Source organism: Molothrus ater, chromosome 5 (genome assembly GCF_012460135.2).
Source record: "Molothrus ater isolate BHLD 08-10-18 breed brown headed cowbird chromosome 5, BPBGC_Mater_1.1, whole genome shotgun sequence".
Classification (NCBI taxonomy): Eukaryota; Metazoa; Chordata; class Aves; order Passeriformes; family Icteridae; genus Molothrus; species Molothrus ater.
In genome coordinates, this window is record NC_050482.2 from 61,925,015 (window position 1) to 61,947,965 (window position 22,951).

A 22,951-nucleotide genomic window follows, 5' to 3' on the forward strand; every position below is an offset into this window, starting at 1 on the left:
AATCCTTGGGATCTGAAGGACAGAACTCCTCCAGCCTAATCATTGACTTGCTAAGGAATTATTTAGAGATTCCAGGCAGATTTAACTTGCAGATATTTTAATTTCAAAATAATGGAGTTGCAAGTGGATCTGTAAGAGCACTTGTTTAGGAACTGCAGGTCTCCTCAAGGTTTTAATAAAGGAAATGAAGGATTTCAGTGAATCCTGAAGCCCACTGAAGTGAGAGGGAATGTCCTGTTCCCAGATCACAGGGCCTCCATCCTCTCGGTGGCCTCCCTTCAGATACTTAACTGTATTGATTCATTAAAGCCTCTGTCCTGAGGAAATGCTGGGTGCTCACATTGTGGAGAGGAGGCGAGAATGAATCATTTCGTCTTTGTTGAAAAGGGCAAGCCAGGCGCTTCCACTTCTCTTTAAAGTAGTTAATCAGTGGGGTAACCTAAACAAGTGCTTACAGGAATCTTCCTTTCTCGGTTTTTTTCTCTCCTTCCTGCAGGTCCCAAGGGAAGAAGGAGGAAGCTGTAATCTTGCTGCGGGACTCCATTAAGTACGGCCCGGAGTTCGCAGATGCTTACTCAAGCCTGGCCTCGCTGTTGGCTGAGCAGGTAACAGGGATGGCTCAGGTCCTCTGCCTTGGTGTGCATGCGCTGCTGCCACAGCCCCTCCTGCACCTCCCAGGCCTGCACTGCTGCCACAGCCCCTCCTGCACCTCCCAGGCCTGCACTGCTGCCACTGCACCTCCCGGGCCTGCACTGCTGCCACTGCACCTCCCAGGCCTGCACTGCTGCCACAGCCCCTCCTGCACCTCCCAGGCCTGCACTGCTGCCACAGCCCCTCCTGCACCTCCCAGGCCTGCACTGCTGCCACAGCCCCTCCTGCACCTCCCAGGCCTGCACTGCTGCCACAGCCCCTCCTGCACCTCCCACCCTGCCTCACTCAGCCGTGGTGGCAGGCGTGGGTCCACGCTGTCTGCACAGAGCTCTCAGGCTGCTCTACAGATGGCTTTTCCAGGATGGGAGGCAACTCATCCACAGTGGGTAATTACACCCACATGGTGTGGCTCTGAATTAAATCACTGCTGAAGTTGTGAGTAAATCCCCTCCCTGCCTCTGTGGAGAAGTCTTAATCCATGGCACCTTGGATGTTGTGACAGCAGGAGAGGCGAGCTTCCCCTCACACACACACGCCTACACAGATAGCCTGGAGATTGCATAATAAATCATTCCAGAGCTGGGGGTTGTCAGGCACCAGGTGGCCTCTGCAGCCCAGATTCTGCCCCTTGCACACACACACACACACAGGGCACAGCCCCTGATTACCATGGCAGATAATCACAAGCAGGGAGGTGGGAAGGCTCCCTGGCTTTATGTTGCTCTTAATGAGTGGCTGTTCAATATTTTATTTAATCTCGTGGTTCAGGTGCCTCCAGGCCTTATTTGCTGTGCATGGCCCAGGCTGTGCTCTGGAGGCAGGATTACTCATTTCCTCTCAGGCCTGTTCCCCACGCTCATTACTCAGGCTCTCCCTACTCGCTGTAGTTAGATAATTTATTTCTACAACATCCCTGTGAGGTGAAATACTGTCCCCACAGAGGAAAAGAGAACTTGAGGCACAAAATCCTTGAGTTCAGAAGGAGCCATGGAGGCGTGGGTGCCCACACTGGGGCCACTGAGCTCTCCTTCCCTCCACGCCTGCAGCAGCAGGTGAAGGATGCTGTGCTTTGTGCCATGGTCCCACTCTGGAGCTCTGGGGGTGGATGACAAGGTCCCTGTAACTGCACAGCTCCAGCACAACTCTGCAAATCTTTTGAAAACTGAATTTTTTTCCTCCTTCAGTTTTCAGATCTAATTGTTCCATAGCATGGGGTGCTGAAGCTTTCTTAAAATATAAGTAGAGACAAAGCAATATGGTATCTTTTGCTGTCCTCCATTATTCTGGTTAGTGAAATCTTCTCTGTGTAAGGGAAGGGGATGAATTTCAGCAAAACTATAGGCAGAGGTCTTGTTTAATCTTCTTCAAGGATGCAGGCACTCTGCAAAACTCACCTATGATGTATGTGAATTACTGAAAGATGAATTGATTTTTGAGGAGCTCTGTAATGGCATCCTTTTTTTTCCCCTTTTATTTTTATTTTAGTTTCCCTTTTATTTTTTCCCCTTTTATTTTTATTTTATTTTCCCTTTTATTTTAGTTTCCCCTTTATTTTTATTTTATTTTCCCTTTTAAGAGAATTTCAAATATTATCAATATTACCTGCAGGGATCTCAAAATATGGTGTATGAATTTAAAGACAAGCCTTGTTGAATGGTAGCCCTGCTTTGAATAAGCCCATCAATGAAGAGTGTCCTGCAAGTATAGAAAACGAGTCCTCTGCACTATTACCTGGTTTTAATATTAATTGAAATTATTAATTAGAACGATCGATTGCAAGGTCAGCAGAGCAATAAAACCATTATAGAGTCCTGAGACCTTCTGCCCAAAGCAAATGCCATTAGTAAGTCCAGCAATAATTCATCTCTCTTACATATGGATTGTTCATCCTCTTGTGACTTGAGTAAGTGGTAGGCAAAAAAGATAGTTAGTAGAATTTTCTCAGAACACAGCAATTTTTCTGCAGACTTTTAACACTTTCTCATGATCAGCCACAGCAGATGCCTACTTGATTGTGCACCTCCTGCCTCACACATCCATCCTACTGAGCCCAGGATGGTCAGGGTCCATCAGGGTCTGTCCTACAGAACCTGCTGCTGCTGCCCTTGCCTGGGAGCTGCAGCATCACACCCTCCAGGGGTACAGGCAGAACTTTTGGCATCTTCAGCCCAAAGGATGATGAGAGGAGCTAAGTTTTTTCAGTGTTGGGTTTTCCTCTTTGTCTGAGCAATAAAAACTTTTAGCTGAAAACTGCTAAAAGTTCCAAGGAGTATTTTTGTGTCTCCTTGTGGCCCAGAGCCTGTGTGACAGCTGTAGGGGTATCTGTGAAGCCAGGCATTACTGGATGGCATCACAGTGGAGCTTTGGGGAAGGCACCATTGGCTCCCTCGTTGTGGTGTTGGGTGCCCAGGATGAGGTGAGAGGTGAGAATTTGACTCCATGTTTCTCAGAAGGCTGATATATTATATTACATTATATTATATTATATTATATTACATTACATTACATTATATATCATATCATATCATATCATATATCATATCACTATACTAAAGAAGGAGAAAGGAGATAACAAAAGGCTAAACAAGAATGATAATAGAAACCTGTGACAGACTAGAGTCCTGACACAGCTGGACTAGGATTGCTCATTAAGTCAAAACAATTCACATGCTGGGTAAACAATTCTCCAAATCACATTCCAAAGCAGCAAAACATGGAGAAGCTGAGGCTTCTCATCTTGCCAGGAGAAGAAATCCTGGCTAAGGGATTTTTCAGAAAATAGCATGGTGACAGCCCCTCTTGCTGGGATGTGATAGAAAGAGGGTTAAATAATAATGTTAAATGCCGTGTTAAAATAACTTGCATGAGGTGCCCATGACAACTTCTGCTTCTCCAGCTTTGCTCCAAGGCTAAAAGGGAAATGTGTGGACAGAGTGAAATAGCAGCAGGATTGTCTTGGTGGGTGCATGTTCCCCCCATATTAATGGGGATGAATCTGAAATAGGCCTTATGGTTCCTTACTTCCTATCCCTGTAAATAGTGCTGCTAAGAGGAAGGGTTCAGATGCCAGGGAATTAACCTGTACCTTGATGTAATTGCCCTTTTCTCTCCTGTATAGCTGATTCTGAAGCCAGAGCTGACAAAAAACCACTGCTGTATTGTATGGAACAGTTTGGCTTGTTTGTGCCTTTTATAAATGCTTGCCCTTCTGGCTGCTCCTTCTGCTTGGAATTGTAACTCAGTTGCAATGTATTGCAGTTTTCCTTGATTTCTGTGATCACTGCAGTGGTGCTGGTAACAGAAATCAAACATTTTTGCTGCCTGTTTTCACAACATTCTAACACTGGTTCCCCACAGTTTCCCATCTTCCCAGCTTCAGTTTCATCCATCGTTTTGTGCTACTTGGTGGCTCTTCCCAGGCCCTAGCTTCACCTGATTCTGTGTGTGTGTTTCTTAGAAAAAGAAACTTTATAACCCACTTAGCTGCAGAGGAGAGCCTACTCAGGCATAATCAAACTGAAAAACTGAGCCTTATAAAAAACAGACCTAAAAACCCTGGAGTTCAACAGAAAGATTCTCATATGCATAATTTTTTAATATCATAAAAATCTCATACATTTTTTATGCCAGTCTCTTCTGAGTTTTGTGAGGTCGATGAATGTTTCATGAAGGTCTGGGAGTGGCATTATTAAGTGTTAATGAGAATCTAGCCTTGATGAACTTGGAGCTCTGTTTCTGCTAAGAAGAGGAGAGGCTGTGAGGAGGGAAAGCTCTGGCAGAAATAGCAGGTTCCACCCTTGCCACTTTCTGACTGTGCTTAATGCAAACACTTTGTTAGACTGGGCAATGAGCCTGAGGCATGCTAGGTGCCTCAGGATGTTAGGTGCCAAAAAAGCAATGCAACCACCATAAAAGTGCTAGAATGCTCGATGTTGGTGAATGTTTTGACTAATCTAGTTTAACACAGCCCTTCCTTGCTTAAAAAATTTGGTTTATGTTCAGTAAATAAAATAAGCTGACATACATGCATACAAAGCTGCATTCATTGGCTGAAAATTAAAAGCAGAGGAAAAGAAAGTAAGACATAAATCTTAGAAAATATGCACAAAAAATTGCTCTTCAATTTAGTAAATTCTGATGATCACTACACTTTCCCTGACTCTGCAGGATAATGTTGTCAAATTCACATCAATTTATCCAAAACTTCCAAAGTTAAGCACTTTTTAAAAACGTGTTTCGGTGCTTTATTGCACACTTATCTTTTTTGCTGGCTGACCTTTATCATGTAAATGTGAAGGGACTTAACTGTGGCAGGCTGTGTGATTCTCTGATCAAGTCATCCTCTTTCAGTGCAATTTATTCCAGCTCTCTAGTTCTGAGATAGGAGGTGAGAAAAGAGTCCTCACATTAAGCAGTTGTGAGCAAAAGCTGCTGTCAGGTACAGATTTTAAATCCAGGGAAAGCCCAGGAGGCTCAGCCATTTGCAGGCTTTGAGGACAGTCCATAGCTGGGAGTGGACCAACCTCTTATTTCAGCGTGGATTCGGCATGGGAGCTGCAGGCTCTGCTCAGTGAAGAACCACTTGGCTGAATTTGCTTTCTTGGGAGGTTTGGAGTTTGTTGCTGTAGGGCTGTGCTGCTCAGTGGAAGGGGAAGAATTGAGAGGAGCATCCTTGGTGCTGGAGGCTCTCCTGACACCCCTCTGCACTGTGCTTGTCTCTTCTGTTCACAGCCTCCCTCCACAAGCACAGCCAACAGCCAGGCTCTGAGGTGGGGGGAAAGAAGGCACCCCCCTTGCTGGTGAGCATGCAGGCAGTGGGCACACGTGGTCTGACTGTGGAGGGAAGTGGAAACCTTTTTAAGTTGCTCTTTGATCCACAGGAGAAACCTGATTGTTGTTTCAGAACCAGGCTGCCCATAGCTCAGGCTAGACAGAACCCAGCCAGTAGGATGCTGTCTGTAGGCAGGGTGTTTCCAAAGAAAAGATCTGAATTTTCTAGAGGTGTTCAGAGCCAGCAAACCTCCCTGAAAATCTATGCAAAAGGAGAACTCAGTGCATCTGGGGAATCAGCATGATGGCATGTCCCATCAATCCCAGTGACCTCCACCTCACCCACTGACAATGCCTGGTTTTAATCTGATTTGTCAGATTTCCCTGCTCTTTCACTACTCTCTGAATCTGCCAGATTTCCCTGCTCTTTCACCACTCTCCCTCTTTCTCCAGCTTCGTTTATCCCCCTGCACTCACTCCCTAGCCATCACACACACAGCAAGCTTTCATTCCTTGTATTTTCCTCACTGCTTGAGGAAAGAACAGCAGAGCTCCAGAGGGGAAAAGTTAGCCAGTGAGATGCTCATTAAACAAATAAATTAGAACATATCCTCTCCCAGATGACAGATATTTCTCAACAGAACCAGCCCAATCCCTGTTGCTGTGTTTTTCCTGGCTGGGCATGCGCCCAGCTGGGGACTCAGTGGCATTGCACAGGCACCACTTTTTGCAGGTGTTTCATGGGTAGCAGAGGCATGGGGGAAAGCTGTCTGAACTGCTCTGGGATACCAGATGGCAGCTATAGCACATCCACGCCACGGGGTCAAATTTTAGCCTCTTGGAAGGTGGGTTGGGTGTGGACTCCCCAAGCTTCCCCTGCAGTGATGGAGCTGTCCCAGAATGCAGGGGTGCAGCAAATGGTGCTGACAAACTTTCTGCCATGGCTAAGAAACCTCCTTCTCTTTCAAGGAACGGCTCAAGGAGGCTGAGGAGGTCTATAAGGCTGGCATAGAGAATTGTCCAGAGAGCTCCGACCTGCACAACAACTACGGTGTTTTCCTGGTTGATACCGGTAAGTGAGAGGGAGCATGGGATTTTTCCCTCTCTGTCTGCTTTGCTTTGATTTGTTTTATTCAGCAGTGCACATCTAAAAGGGTGTCAAAAGCTTCAAGGCAATGTGCCTCCATGGTAGCTTGGAAATAAATATCCCTGTGCTGCTGAGAGGGCACAGCACACTGGAATTCGTAATCAGTGCAGGCACTGTGCAGCAGGAGCATTCATTCAGCCCCCCTGCTCCCCTCAGTGTTTGTCACCATCTTCACACAGGCAGTTGGCCTCTTCAGTGTGAGCTGGGCAGCACCCTGACAGTACTGCCTTTTTTCCAGCAAGGCATGGCCACATCAAATCAAATCACAGGCACACAAATGGATCATTATGGTCTCTGGAGCACGTGCAGCCCTACTTGGTGACAAAGCAGCTCTTTGACTGTAAGGCTTGAGTGCCACCACTATAGAAAGGAACATGGCTTTTAAACCACAATCATCTGTGAAAACAAAACCTTATACACTGTGGGGTGAATTGATTTTTGAGGAGCTCTGTAATGGCATCCTTTTTTTCCTGGGCTCCTGGTTCCCATCCAGCTTCCTTGGCACTTTCTGGCATTCACATAACAGCGACGGAAACGTCACTTTAATTGCCACCTTTTATTGACAGCTTTATAAGCAAAGCTAAGTTTGACAAATGACTAGTGGAAAAGGACTGTTGTCTCACTGTGGTCCCTCCAGAACAGAGCCAAGACTCAGTGGTGAAACAGTGTAGGCTTGAAGCGTGTGGTTGCCACCCCTTCTTTCCCCATCACATGTGCCCAGTTCCAGTGGTGCTTGGGAAGAAGGGATGATGGTGTCTGTCAGTCTGCAACTGGCTGTTCTGCCTCTGAATTGACACTTGGCCATCATCCCTCTGTAGTACCAGTGTGAAACAAGTACAAAACCAGAGTCAATATTCATAATCAAAAGAGGCATCGTGGCATTAGCAAGAGAGGTTCAGGTTCTGAATTTGGGCCCTGGCAAAATTCAAGCTTGCAAATAATAAAAATTCCTGAGTAATTTCCCTCTCATGTTGTACTCATCTTTGCTTGCCAACCCAGATAAACTGTCCTATTCCTGCCAAAATTTGTGGTTCAAATGTAGTGCAGAGCACTTTCTGTTTTTTTGCACTTTCGTACTCTGCCAAAGTCAAAACTATCATTTCCTGGTTTACTCCTACGCTTCCCTACAGACAAACAACTGGAAAAAATCCCACTGACTCCTGCTCCTTGGGGCCTGATGTGCCAATAACCCTGCTAGAGGCATGACAAGGCGTGAAGGCAGTGGCTGCTGCTGAGCCTGTCACCGGCTGCGCTCCGCGCCGGCGGCACAGGGAGATGCTGTGGAGCACCACGCCAGTTAACGCAGGGTTCTGTGCAGCAAGTGCCAGCTCTGGGGAGCCACAACTGCAGACAGCTCTGCAGTGGTCACAGACACTGAGTGTGTCTCCCTTAATGATGCATATTAACCCTGTGTGCTGAGCAGGGGAGGCGCTGCCTGGCTGAGGGGCTGCAGTGCGTGCCCAGCTGCTTCCCACGATGTTTTGTAGGTATAATTTTCAAAAACATCTGCCTGCTCAGTGGTGGGGAAAGATCGAGGCTGCTGCTGGATGTTTTGAAAAAGTGGTACCTTGAACAACATGTCCTCAGCCTTGGCTGAGTCTTCAGCACTTCTAAACCTCTGCACAGATGTTCTCCTCACTCCTATAAGGGAGATGCTGAGATGTGCCAGTGTATATTTTAAGTTGCATAGATAGTCTCAAAAAAACTAAACTAGATCTGTGAAGATATGAAAACAAAATTCCCACAGCAGCATGTTCAGTGCCCCAGTATGTACTGGCTTTTTTTGAGATCTGTTTTCCAGCTTGAAATGGAATTAAATACATTGTGAAGTGAATTGGTTTAAAAAAATGCCAACATTGAAAAGCTTTGTTGGTGACAAAGCTCTTTTAGTATGGTTTTCATCAGGAGATTATCTGGTCTGGAGTTTGCAAGCCAATTAAATGACCCTGGGATTAAAAATGCAATATTTGCATTGCTTTAATGCTGGAACTTTATACTTCTACCATTATTTAGCTAAATAACAACACATTATTAAAAGTAGAAGTTTATGCATTGGGGTAGTGATCTTGCACCTCTCTTTTTGCTTGTGTTTTGTTGTGGTGTTGGTGATGTCATGGGCTGCAGGACCTTGCATATTTTCATACAGAGAAGCAGTGCCACCCAATGGCTCCTGTGCAGCACAGAGATGGTGCCTACGTGCTCCAAAACAACCACCTGAACACCTCTGCTCTGGGATTTATTTCCCAGAGTGGGAATTAGCTGGTCCCTGGCAGCTACTCCCAGTCCTGTTGAGCAATACACAGAGACTGAGCTCAGAGCTCAGAGCAGCAGCACAGCAGAGCTGGAGGGAATAATCTCTGTTTGGAGAGAGCTGAAACTATTTGCAGTTCTGGTGGTGTTGTGGGGAATACTGGGGGGCTTGTTCTTCATTCTTCATTGCCCATTTCTCCAGTGGGCCAGGATGAAAAGGATGCTCCACCAGGAGATGGCACATGTGCCCCAGCCCCTTCCCTGAGGTGGGCTCTGTCCTTAGCACAGGGGTTGTGTCCCCACTGCTGCGTGATCAAAGGGTGCTTTCAGTCAGGAGTCATCTTGTTGTGACTGGATCCTTAACTTGCAAAAAACCCACCCCTAGAAAATCTATTTCTCAGATTGTCTCTGAATATTGGGGACTAAATTTTAGTTTGGACAGCAGTTTCTCTTATGCTTAGATTCAAAATGCTGAGGCAGGATTTCTTTCTCAAAATGTTTCCATGCTGTCTTGGTTTAAGTAAAATTTGGGAGGAATCCTCCAATGGGGTTCCTCTAGAAAGCAGATTTAAGTGGACCCTCCTGCAACTGGTTTGGGAAAAGATTTCCTTGGAGAAAAGTGGAAAAAACCCTGTTTATTTAGCAGGCAAAGCATTCACCAGCACAAAAAATGAACAATATTAAACAATAAAACCTCATGCTGCTCCAAAGAGCTGACAAACTCAGGAAGTCCCTTGGTGGGCAGTAGCTCAGCTCACTCAGTCTCTGATCAGTCCCTCCAGTGCTGGAAATGCCTCAGCCCAGGCCTGGCCCGGTGCCCACAGCTGGAGCTGCCGGTGCTCTGCTGGGTGTTCTGTCCAGAGCAGGGTTAAACAGGTCCAGAGAAAAGAAAAACCACAGTCCAGGGAACTTCTCTGCCTCAGCTAGCTAAAAACTAACTAAAAGCAAAGGAGAGCTCTGTCCTGCTGTCTGCAGACAACACAGTCTGTGAGAGGGATGTGGGTAAGCAAGTGCAGTTCCTGATAACAAACTCTGCCCTTATTCTCTCTCCCTCTTCGCTCTCAGAAGGTCTTAAAGATGTAAAACTTATTCCTGGGCTAAACAGACAAGTGGGGATAATACAAGCATCATAAAGCCACCCCAGGACACATGCCCTATTCATAGAGCAATAGAAGAAAGAAAGCCTGAGTGTTACCATGTGCTGAGTTTGAGACAATTTTTTTCTGATGCACAGGGTTTTTTTCTGGTTTAATGGCTGTTTTCCTCTCTAGGGTCTCCTGAGAGAGCCATGTCCCACTACAGGCAGGCCATCCTCCTGAGCCCTGCTCACCATGTGGCCATGGTGAACCTAGGCAGGCTTCACCGCTCCTGGGGCAGAACAAAGAGGCTGAAGTGTGGTACAAGAGGTGAGGATTTGGCCTAGGAGACAGAGGGGTTCCTCTTGCCCCTTTATGGCTTGACTCTGCTAAAGAGTTTCTGTTATGCAGATATATCTGTGCATATGTGGGGTTTCCTCCCTTCATTCTCCATCTGTTTGAAATAGATTTGACTATTTTTGGGGAGTGCTTGGAAAGGCAGCATGGGCTCAGGCAGTGTTGATTTTCCCGGACTATTCCCAAGCCCCCAGGATGGACACTGCTGCTTTTGGCTGGGGAATGCTCTGATGATAAAGTTGGAGGTTTCTTGGTGGTAGGAGCAGGCTGTATTACCATAACTCCCAGCCTGCTTGAAGGTGATCTGTGATTGCTGCACCAGGAACAGCCAGAAGTGCTGCACAGCTCAGCACCAAACCTTTGGCACCATTAGGAACTCTGGCCCTTCCCAGCAGTGTTCCAGCAGTCGGGCTCTGACTCCTGGTATGCAGCAGGATGGGTTGGGTGGGAGTATTTTTGCCTTCTTTTTGGGATATAGATTTGTGCTCACATTGCCCAGGTTTCATCGCTGTCAACCATCCCCACCCCCGCTGCAGGCTCACTGAGGGCACTTTGAAGGTGGCTTCTCCTTCTCCTTCTCCTTCTCCTTCTCCTTCTCCTTCTCCTTCTCCTTCTCCTTCTCCTTCTCCTTCTCCTTCTCCTTCTCCTTCTCCTTCTCCTTCTCCTTCTCCTTCTCCTTCTCAGCTGGCTAGTGGGATTACTGCTGTGAGCACATTCATCCCTCCCCAGGCAATTTGTACTTCCCAGGCTGGGATGGTGCAGAGTTTTAGTTCTCCATCCACCACAAGCCCACCTCGCTCTTCCCCTTTGCTCCTCCCATGACTGAAGCTTGCCTTTTTCCCAACCCCAGGGCGCTGAAGGTATCCAGGAAGGCGGAGATCCTGTCCCCGCTGGGGGCCCTGTATTACAACACGGGGCGCTACGAGGAGGCGCTGCAGGTCTACCGGGAGGCGGCGGCGCTGCAGCCTTCCAGCAAGGACACCCGACTGGCGCTGGTGAGCGGGGGCCAGGGCAGCAGCAGCCTCTGCCTGCAGCCCAGCGTGTGGCAGAGGGCTGACATGATGTCCTTGTTCAGGGAAAATCTGGGAGAAAACCCCCAGAAAGCCAACCCACGCATCCCATCCCCGCACCTGATTCGGGAAAAATTTCCTCAGATAGAATGGAAAGAACCTGTTTGTGTAACAGGCAAAGCACTTCCCAGCACACAAATTGAACAATACCCCATGACAAAACTCATTTGCTGCTCTGAAGAAAGACAAATTCAGAAAGTCTCTCTGGTGGGTGGTCACTCTGTTATCAGTCCCTCTGGAACTGGGAAAGGCTGAAGAGTGGGGCCCCGGCAGGCTGCAAAGCGTGAGCTCTTGGTGTTTTCCTGGGTCCCGGTCTGCAGCAGGTTCGAATGGTTCCAAGAAAAGAGAAAGAAAAACAGTCCAGGGAAAGCTAGGAGTGCCTCAGCTAGCTAAACTAACTAAAAAGCAAAAGGAGCACGGTGTTCTGCCCCATCCATGCCCAGACAACAACAGTGTTCCAGCAGACTGTGGAGGAGTGAGTCCAGTCCCCGATAACAAAACTCTGCTGTTTCTTCTCCCCATCTTCACTCTCAGGCACAGAATATAATATCCAGCATAAACAGAACACCTGACTGGGGATATGTGGTGTTACATTCTAGTTAAATGGGATGCTCTGTCTCGCCCCTCGAAAATGTACAGTTTATTCCAAGCCTGTGATCCTGCCCTGAAGTATCATGTATCTGTAATCCCATTGGCTCAAGGCTTGTTCCGCTGTCCACTTTGAATCTCGCTGTTCAGCTGTGTGGGGGAGATGAGAATCTGTCTTATCCCTTTCCTCCCTAGGCTCTCCCTCCCTCCCCCTTTCCCCCTTCTCCCTCAGAAACCATGCTGCTCCCGGGGGTGGGACCCCCAATAAACCCTCACCTAATTAGCACCCTCAGAAGCCGTGTGAAGTCTCCTTGTCTGCTTGCTGCTACCAGCAAACATACAGCTTAGGGGCCCCCCAGAGATCCCCTAAATGAACTGCATCAGGGATACAAGCATCATAACATCCCCCTAGGACAGCTGGTCAAGAGTGTAACACTGTGGCTCTGTTACAGGCTCAGGTTCTGGCAATGATGGGGCGGACGAAGGAAGCCGAGAAGATGACGAACCACATCCTTCATGAGGATGCAGAGTGCCTGGAGTGCTACCGCCTCCTGTCAGCCATCTACAGCAAGCAGGAGCTCTATGCCAAGGTACCATGGTGTGGGATACCCTTGTCCCAAGGGCTCACACACAGAGCTCAGGTTGAATTTTACACTCCATCTCTCTGGGGACAAGTCACGTGCCTCAGTGCACATTCATTGGATTATTTCTTTACTAAAACCTTCAGTTTATCTATGTATTAAGACTGAAGCTAAGCAGTGTGGTTTTCTTGTCACTGCTGCTGTCAGCCCCAGTGCCCATCAGCCCCAGGCTGTCTCGGAGTCTCTGTGGTCAAGATGACCCTGAGATGTTGGAAAGTCTCTTTTTCCCAGCCCCACAATTGAAGAAGGAGTCAGGATTCCTCAGCTCTGGTTTTCAAAGTTGTTTATTTTCTCTTATCTAATACATTCTTTTTCTGACCTGCTGAGGTCTGTCTAGCAGGTTGGTCCGTGGCACACTGCACACCCCTGAGGCGGTGTTAGTTTTTTATACTAAGAACTACGTGTACTTTATTTACAATAATTTTCCAATACCTGTCACCTATGTTAGACAGTCTGTTCCTACTCTAAACCAATCCAAAAGTGCCACCATCACACAGAAGATGGAGACTAAGAAGAAGAAAGAGGAAGGACAAGGCACGCCCAAATCCCTCCATCTTGGCTTCTGAACCCCCATTCTAAAAACCCCAAAATTCTCCTTTTCATCCTGTGATAAATTATCATTCTACTTAAATCTCGTGGCTTGTAGATCTTCACATAAAGTTGGTAATTTTCTCCATGGGTTAAAATCAAAGCCACAGGTGTCTTTGGCTCTGTGCCAAGGCCTCTGAGCCCCCAGCCAGGGGCTCAAGCCATCCAGGGCAGCCAGAGGGATGTCCTGGGTTCTGACACAGGCATTTAAAAATCTCGTTTCCCTGTGTGTTAATGGTGTGGGGCAAACAAGGGATGGAGGAAGATGATTCTTATGCTGCTAGTCCATAGTGGTGAGGAAAGAATGAGAAGTGGGAGGGCACTGAATGGAAGGCACACAATGTCCTCTTGCTTTTTCACAGGCACTTGAAGCTATAGAAAAAGCGCTTCAGCTAAAACCAAAGGATCCAAAAGTCATATCAGAGCTCTTTTTCACTAAAGGAAACCAGCTAAGAGAACAGAATCTCCTTGACAAGGCTTTTGAGGTATGACTGCTCTAAGACCTACCGGTGGTTTTATAGGCTAAAAGACAGAGTTTGCTCCTTGTGTGTGAAACTCCCTGGTGCATACACCCTGGTTGCTGTTGGCCTTGGGAGCTCAGAGTCTATCACTGGTACAGAGAAAGCTATGAGGCAGCTAACTTTACCAGACTTGATTGCAACTTTTTTCCTCATTCCTGTATGGAAATACCGCTCCCTGCTCTGAGAGGTTAAGTACAGAATTGTGGTGGGATTCACCTTTGCTCCATCCATCCCCAGCCCCTCCTGCTGTCAGTCACCAGCTCCAGGTGGCTCAGCTGGAAGCTTGGGGAGCTGTCAGAGCTCACCATGTTGTTATATCTCACTTCAGAAGCCAATAACTGAGAGGCTGGCTTATCCTGTGAAAAAGGATGCTTGATAGCTCAGAAATTATGTTAGCATTAATAATAGTGCAGAAGCAACCTGGTTTAGTGGAAGGTGTCACTGCCTGTAGGAGGGGAGCTGGAAGTAGATAATCTTTAAAGTCCCTCCCAACCCATTCCATTATTCTCTGATTCAGAAAATATTAATTGGACTGTTCTGAATATTCTCAATATCCCTAAAGATGTTTAATCCTGATTTGAAAATCCTTTCCTGTTGTGACAGTGTAAAAACAGTGCTGCTTGACAGACTCCAGAAGGTCCTAATTGCTTCCACTCTCAGTGTCAGTGGGGAAGGAAAGCACTGCCCTCAGGTCCTTGTGAAACCTCCACACAAGTGGCTGTCCCAGAGTCTGCTGCCAGCTCCAAATAAAAGCCTTGCAGATAAAGAGCAATCACATGGCTTGTAGTTGGCAGGGCTTGTGCGTGGCACTGCCTAAGGAAATCACCTTGATGTGCAGGAAACCCCAGTGGTGCAGTGGGCAGGGTGGCAGGTGTGGCTCCTCTCAGAGTGCAGGAAAAACACACATTGGCAAGGAAAACCTGTGAGATTAACTGAGCCATGAAGCAGCACATTCTGTGCCTCTTCTGCAAAGAAACTGAAATTCACTTTGTTGTATATGAGAGGAATTTGAATTCCATTCTGAATGGCTTCAGGAGAGGAAACTGTGTTTCTCTTTCCCCTCCAGCACTGGTTTTGTTTGAAGAGTCAGACTCCTAACCTAGAAATGTTTCCTGTTTCTGTAGAGCTATAAACGGGCTGTGGAGCTCAACCCAGACCAAGCACAGGCCTGGATGAATATGGGAGGCATCGAGCACATCAAGGTAGGACAGTTTTGGTTTTCCTTAAGCTGCCAGGTGCAGACATTACTCCACAGCACATAAAGTTAAATTGGTTTCAGACTGCCAAGAGTTGCATGTTTGTGAACAGCAAGTCCCTTGACATATTTTATCCAAAAAGGAAGGAAGCCTCTTCACCCCAGCTAGAGTTCCCAACCAGGTTTCTTGGTAAAGCAAATCTCATATTTTTAGAGTGCAGGCTGCAAGGAGCAACCTGCTCCTCTTAAAAGCTTTCCTGCTTCAGTTGTTGACCTACCTTAGAAAAATGTCACCGTGAGTTGACTTTTAAGGTTCTTCTCTACCTAATTAATTTAATAAATATGTCTAATGCAGAATACTGGCATGAAATTATGGAAATAGGCAGCCTACCCTGTGGTTGCTTATTCTTTTGAATACTTTAGCATATCATTATGATTTGGGTCTTAAGGAGTCACATTGTGTGATGTCCTTAAGCTATCCTGTTGCTGAGTAAAATTAACTCTTCTGGTGCAACTCAACAGAAAAATGTAAATCTATTTCTTGCTGTGTGAGTTTCATCAAATTTAGGTCAACAGCACTTGGTGATCTATTTCATAAAGAAGAAGTATTTTTGTAACCCAGCAATGTCAGGTTTTTTAAACTCTGTTTCCCCTGTATCTCGTTTTTCACTTTACCCTGGGAACAAACTTTCTGTGTGGAATGTGAATGAGACCTAGCACTCATTTTCTTTGCAGGGGAGCTACATCACTGCCCGTGACTACTACGAGAAAGCCTTGCAGCTGGTTCCAAACAGCAAGCTGCTGAAGGAGAATCTGGCCAAACTGGATCGCTTGGAGAAACGGTTTCAAGAAGTCCAGGAGAAAGACCAAACATAGCAATCAGTCACCAGCAGGAGGACACTCGTGCCCCTTGGAGAAGAGTGTGGTGGAAGCCTGTTGCTCAAAGTGATGCTGAAGGAGCTTTGATAGGACTCAGAATTATGGAAGGCAAACTTCAAACGCATGCTTAGGTTCAGTCAAAGTTACAGGATCCTGTGGGATGATGGGATCCTTGGGTCCTGTGGGATATGCTGGAGCATGAATGAAAACCTTCCTTTAATCAAGATTACATCTAGGCTGAACCCGTTCTAGTCACACCGGGAGTGTGGGTGGGACATGAACCTTCAGTATCTTGGTTGTCACCAGGGAAACCATGGAGACAAAGCACTCATCCATTGCAGCAGGGGTGAAGGAGCACCTCCTGTTCCTCCACACACAGGCTCACCTCATCCATGTAGAGCACCACTGATGGGCTTCATTGCAAGTGCTGCAGACAGGAAAGATGGTCATACCGGTCACATATAAAAGGTTCCAAGGGGTTAATGCTGAGGAAATGGTGGTCGCTTTTACAGCTCTAAATGGGACTTGAAAATTATTCAAAAGAAAGGGGAAACTATTTAAATATCACCCTGGAAGGCTGATTCTACAAGTAGGACAGATGATCCTTTGAGGGAAAACCTAGCCTGAATGTTTTATCATTAGACAATAATTTTGTAGTAATTCAGGTTCATGATGTCACTTTTGTCAAATATCATATGGCTTTACCCTTTGCCCTCTCCCTCCAGGCCAAATAATTATTACTCTGAAAAACACTGAAGCATCCAAAGGCAATGGGAAGCTCTAGGATTACTTGTCCTCCTGCTCAGTCCCCAGTATGGAAAACAAACAACCTATCTAATCAATATAGGAGGTAAAGTAAAGCCACAGGGAGATTAGGGAACATTTCCTAGCCTGGAAAGGTACGAAGGAGGCTCTTTTATGGGTGTGCAGGGACAAAGCCCATTTATCATGGTGATAACACTGACAAAATACTTGGCCAAAGTGTTCTCACCACTCCCCTAAGAGATACAGAAAATGACCTATAGCTGATCAGTCATAAATCTATATTTTTAAATACTGATGTGGGAAAACAGATTCTCTTCAGAACTGAGGCTTTTATTTTTGAGCTTTATTTATTTAACTTATAATAATCAAATAATTAATATATTTTCTCTGTTTTATATGAATTGGGCAATATCCCTCACAGCTGGCCACACGGTTGGGCATTGTGACTCATATTGTCTGAAGTTAGGAAAAGGGAGCATCAATGAGGCGTGCTGGAATAATTCCCCCTCATGATTCTAAGTGGCTGCAGAACACTTTGGACCACACTGGCCCTGCAATAGCAGCACTTCTGCTGCTTCCACCAGGGTTTGCACCAGTTCCCAGGGAGCATTAGTGGGATCTGCTTCCTGCCTTTGGGTTTGGACACCAGGGTTGGTCACCAGTTTGTTCCGCTTGCAGCACTAAACTGCTGGAAAAGTTGCTTTGTTTGAGCTTGACTATGGCCAGCAGCCCAGGGTTTGGCATTGTTAGTAAGTACAGTTCAGGTAGGTGTACAATGCCCTAAAAAACATCTGTCAGGAAAAGCCTGGCACCACTGTGGTGCCCGGATTCAGCTGGCCATGGCACTTCAGCACTCTCCAAGTTCCCTCAGTGGGATGGCTCAGCCACGTGCTGGAGGTTTTGCTGGCTTCCTTTGAAAGCCTGGTGTCTTGCTGCCCAGGTGATGGTCAGGTTACTGAGGAATTATTGATGTGACTCCAACTGTGTTTGGAGCTCACAGGTGGTGCAGTTGTCTGCCCTGCCAGGGTTTATGGACCTGCCAGAGCCGTGGCTGTGCATCCACAGAGACCAGGCTGTTCCCCACTGGCCAAGGAGAGCAGCCAGCTACAGCTGGGCAGAAGTGAAAGACTGCTGGGGGAAAGAGGTGGCAGCACAAGTGTTCGGGCTCTCTCCCTCCAAACCAGCTTCCAGGGGAGCACTGGGATCAGAATAAGCAAGTTGCTTCACTGTTGAGTTTTCTGCTCCCAGCCCAAGCAGCCTACTTTACTTCATGGGGCCAGGGGCAGGTTTGAGCTCCTGGGGCTGGCTCAGCACCCCTCTCTTGTTTTTTCACACAGCTGTTGTGGCTCTGTGGACTGGCTGAACTGACATTTCATTTCTGCGGGTCCCCAGTGCGGGTGCTCTGCTGGCTGCCATGCACACGGCAGATCTGCACACCCCTGGGCTGCCAGGATGGCCTGGAGGAGCTGACATCATGCCAGCACAGTGCCATGGGATGGGGACACCAAAGCTTAAATGGCCTCTGACAGCAATCACCTCCCCAACATGCATTGCAAGGTCATAGATGGTTCCTTGCTGGGGTATTCAGAGGTACCTGGACCAGAAAGCTCTGTGCCTGTCCCCAAGGTGAGCCTGTCTCTGGGACAGCTTCCCAAAGGCATGTGTGCCCAGGCTGGCTGTGCTGCAGTGAATCTGGGGGCTGGCAGAACCGTGTTTGGTGCTGCCCTGACAATGGAACCATGCAAAGCCCCCCAGGGAGGAGGCTTCTGCAGAGTGCTCCAGCAGCCAGCTGAAGGTCAGTGGTAGCATGGGGGGGAGATGTGCCTCCTTTAAAAATGTGTATCAGCTATAAACTTTGCCTCAAAAGATATATTAAATAAATACTATATATTATACAGGCCTCACTGCAGTTTGTGGCTTTAAATAGTGGCCAATGAAACATATTTTTTCAAATACAGAAGTTGTATTTTTTATAGTAATACTTTGTGAGGGGGAAGACTTAGTTTTATGTTTTTAACTTCAGCATAAATCTTAGTTTGTCTTTCCTGAGAGACCTGGTAGAAATTACTGTCTCCTGCTTGTCCTAAAACCTGATCAAAGCGATCCTGACCTCCTAAAACTCGTGTATGTGTAGAAGTGTAATACAGCTTTGGATGCTCCCCTCTCAGATCCTGGAGAAGGATTGATTACCATTTGTGCAACACTGTCTTACTTGCAGAAAACGGAGAAAGATGCCCCAGTAAGGGAGGTGGTTTGTTGGAAGGCAAGGCATATCCACTTGCCTGAACCAGGCTGGTAAGATAGCCAGGGATTTTAATGCCAGTTGCAGCAGTTTACATTTCCGTGCTGAAAGGCCGGCCCTCCACATTTTGGATCTGGGTTTGTAGTTCTGCAGAGAGGAGAGCTCAATAATGAGCCCCACGTTCCTGAACCAGCACTTTATACCCCATCTATGCAGGATGACAGTCTGCAAACTGGCAGCAGATGGGGAGAATGGCTCAGACCATGGCCTACCAGAGCAGTTAAACCCCTGTGAAGCTCTGAGCTGACTCCCTATCCTGTTGGCACCCATGCTGATGCCCTGAAGTGTTTGTTCAGGGCATCAGTCATGTCAAAGGTTCATTGCAGGCAAAGAAGAACAGAGTATGATATGAAATGGGTTACCTCCACCAACATGGAATGCAATTGTGCAAGGTAAATCAAGCAACTTACCTTGTGATAACTTTATATTATCCTAATTAATAATAGGAAATGTTCTCTTCCTCTAGCATTGCACAGCTTCTAGAACAAAGAGTTATAAATACATTGTTTTCTACCAGTTCCAGTGCTCAGCATGGTTAGCAGAGATTGCAGATTAATAAATGGCTGCAGATCTGCCTGGTGGGGGAGAAGAGTTCATGCTCTCTGCAAGTTGCGTTGGATAAACATCAATGCTCACTAATTTTAAGGCAGAGAATTAATGGAAAGCTGGTTAGACAGGACTCTCATGTCCTCACTGTACATTTTAATCCTAAATGAGAAACATAATAATTGTGTTGCTTTTTCCTTTCCCCATGGATAATATTTGCAGCTGATGGAATTTATTTTATTGCTTATTTAAATTCCAGTGTTCTTTGCTTCCATCCCTTTTCTGTCCCCCAGGATAAATGATGCAGTGGGGGGTATTTTCTTTCTCTCATGGCCTCCTTGGACTAGATTTTCCTAGAAATGTGCAGGCAATTTGTAGGAAATTTGTTTTGGCCAAACAGTAAGTGAATGCAGCAGTTCAAATGGCCTTCATTCCAGAGGACAAGAGGCTGGGCATGCATGCATGGGAGTAGAAAGATGTACAAGTCAAAAAAATTCAAAATAGAGAGGCTAACTTGCAGGGGAGACTGGATGCCCCTAAAATTATCTAAAAACTATGAAAGCTTCTCCACAATTACAGAAATCAGGCCAGATATGGTGTACAATATTGGTGAAAGAAGATAATGGTCAGTCTAATTTATTAATTAAGCAATTTAGAATATTATTATATGGTCTTTTGCCCCATTTGTCCTCCAGCTCATTGAAACGGCTGGTGTATGCTTAAGTCTCTTCAATCTTTATGTGATTAAGTTGACCAAGTGCTCAGTTTCTATCTTTCATATATTATGTAATTATGCACAATCTTTCAAAAAATTAGCCCTTAGAGGGCTTTTCCCCCAACCTTCAGTCTCTTGCAGCAATTTCAAAATGCACCATTTTGCTTTCATGTACATTTAAACCCAGCAGCAAAAGAGAAAAAAAAAAAAGAAAAAGAAAAAAAACAGCGCTTGGCATTCACTGGTGTTTTAATGTGGCAAAGTTGCTTCAGGTAACCTTGATAACTTTGTGCAAAAGTTCATTGCCATGTTTGTACTGACTTGCTGAGAATTTTTTCTTCTGGAAATACCCCCAGTGGTATCCTCTGTAAAAGTTACAACTGTAACACAACTGTATTACTGTAGAAATCTCTGCCTGAAGTGGATGTCACGCTGTGTGTTCCTCTCATGCAGGAGTTGTTTGCATTGCCTGTTGTTCATATGGTTCTTATTTCTGTATCTAATTTTTTAAATTAGCTGTGCATCTCTTTTTAAGAAAGAAAAAAACAACCAAACAAAAACAAAACCACAAGAAAACAGCCCGTGGATTAGAAATATTTTAAAAATAAATTCACTCTTAGCAGCAGCTGGATGTATGTCAGTGATGCAGGAATTTGCAAAGTCTTTGCTTTTTTTCACAGTGGGATTTCACATCAAGGAGTTATGCTCAAAGTCTTTGCAGAAGAAAATGTATGTAAATGTCTATTTTATATAAAAAGTAAGAAAAGTAGGTGCTGTGCCTGGTTTTGTTCTTTTTCTTTAGGACCAGCCATGACCAAGTTGTTCTGGAGGTGGAAGGGCCGAAGTTTCTTACTCCACTTGATTTATATTTTATGTGCCCTGAATTCCAGGTTATTGGTCATGTAGGAGCAACTATGCAGCATATGTGTTTGAGTCTGGGCATATAAAAATGTTGGAGCAAGCATTTTTTGGAGCCTGAGAAAAGATGTGGGCTGGTGCTCACACAGCCTTGATGATTGAACATGTTATATTGACTTAAGCTCTTCATGTCAGGCTTTATGCCTCTGTCAGGAATGTGTCAAACAAATCCACAGAGTGCAAAGAGAAAAAAACTGAGATTAAAAATAAACTAATTTTGTTGTAAATCCCTTCTTCCTGGCACACATTCCTGCATGCTTCCAGGGTTTGAGTTCACTTGGGATAGTAATAGTGATAAACACCTCTATTGAAAATGGACCCCAAAGAGAATCAAAAGCCCTGAACACATGCCATGGTGTTTCCTGCTCTGTAGCATGAAGGGGAATTGTATGCTCTGAAGTCAGGCTGTGCACCCTGAATTTCTCCCAGATCCCAACAGCAAAGCTTCTACCCAGTGCCCACCTGGGTCCTCTGCAAGGCCTGAGGCACCTCAGGTCTGGTGGCTGCGATGGGGGTGGACATTAGATCCTGCTGCTGCCCATGGAAATGGGCAGTGCACTCCAAACAGGTGAGACATGGTGTGAGAGCCTCCAAACCCAGCTGTGCTGCAGCCTCAGCTGCTAGCACTGATTGACCCCCATAGCCATTAAAAGGGCTCATCAGCTGAGTTGTTCCTCCTGTGAGAGGTGGAGCAGGGCTCCAGCACTGGTCACTTCTCCTGAGCTGTGGTGGGAGCAGGACTCCTCTCTGCTTGTGTGCCTTCTTCTATGTGGTGAGTCCTGTCTGTGGGGAGGAGTGCCCCACTGTGGGGTTTATGGGGGTGAGCATTGGTGTCATCTGCTCTTTTGAGGTACCAAAAAGGTGAAAGTAGCCAGTCAGTGTCACAGGTTGTGCCAGGGCTTGGTGTATTTGCCCTGGTGAGTGATTTTTAGGCTGCCTTTGCTGTAGCTGTGTGGAGACTGAGAGCCTCTTGTGCCCTCTCTATGCTGGTGCTACTTACCACAGCCCTCCTTGGCTGCTGGGGTGAGTGACCCATTCCTCTGCCCAGCTGCCATGTGGTCCCTTGGCTGTGAAAGAAAGACAAATAGTTTGGTCCTGCTGAGCTTGGGAACTGCTCTCCCTGGGGCACCAGGTCAAACTCTTCTTGCACATCCCCCTGCAGTGGCTAATGTACTCATAACTCCCTGTCTGGCCTGTTCTACACCCATGTGAAAATTCATGTCTTTTAGGTGGGAGCTGGAAATAGGCACTAGATAGGTTGTGAAGTGGTTCAAGCCAGGCAGGAGAATGATGATGTTCAGGGTAACTTGCTCCTGGTAATGAAGCCAGTGCTATAAACACTCTCCTGCTGAGGCAAGAGATGGGCTAACCAGCTATCTGCAGTTCCTACCACCCTGCTCCAGTATGGTGCTGGTCCTGCTGCTAATGTTATTTCTCTCACCACCTAAGGAAACGGTGTTTTCTCCATCATTGACCACCTTGATAGAGTTTGTTTATTTTCTGCTTCACTAGTGGACTTGCTGCTATAGCAATAATCACCACAGTCTCTTGTTGGAAAAGCCAGTCAGCACCAAGCACTAAGGGAGAGTTTGGTCCAGGTCAGTGGCTTAGAAAATTGTGCCTGGGTTTTGCAGTGGTCAGGTGCTTTGAGGCCAGAGAGAGAGGCTGGTCTGAACAGGGCAGCAGAGCCCCTCTACAGCCTGGAATGCTGCAGGAGTTGTGCAGGGATCCCCACAACCTTGTGGGGTGAGTCCTGCTGGTCACTGCTGAGGTCAAAGAGTGTTTGATGGTCTGGGTAGCAGAGGGAGTTCCTTGGTGCTCTCACAAGGGCGTGTGAGAAACTGGTGAGATGTCTAATGCCTGCCAGCCTTCATCAAACAGCATCACCTTCTAGAAACACAGGGGGCATCAGCTCCAAAGTTAGGGAGGGCTGGAGTGCTATCACTTTGGATCCAGTCTCAGTCTTGTGGGG

At 46.5% G+C, this 22,951-nt stretch overlaps 1 protein-coding gene across 1 annotated transcript in view; it reads left to right on the top strand.

The window, feature by feature from the left end:
- TMTC1 (transmembrane O-mannosyltransferase targeting cadherins 1) overlaps window positions 1–20,830 on the top strand; it is a 141,291-nt gene extending 120,461 nt beyond the window's left edge. The window contains 9 exon segments of the mRNA XM_036400630.2: window positions 497–605; window positions 6,391–6,493; window positions 10,090–10,182; window positions 10,185–10,224; window positions 11,102–11,246; window positions 12,362–12,499; window positions 13,501–13,623; window positions 14,784–14,861; window positions 15,590–20,830. Coding sequence (XP_036256523.1) covers window positions 497–605; window positions 6,391–6,493; window positions 10,090–10,182; window positions 10,185–10,224; window positions 11,102–11,246; window positions 12,362–12,499; window positions 13,501–13,623; window positions 14,784–14,861; window positions 15,590–15,730 — 970 coding nt within the window. The 3' untranslated portion in view covers window positions 15,731–20,830.
- The last annotated feature ends 2,121 nt before the right edge of the window (window positions 20,831–22,951 follow it).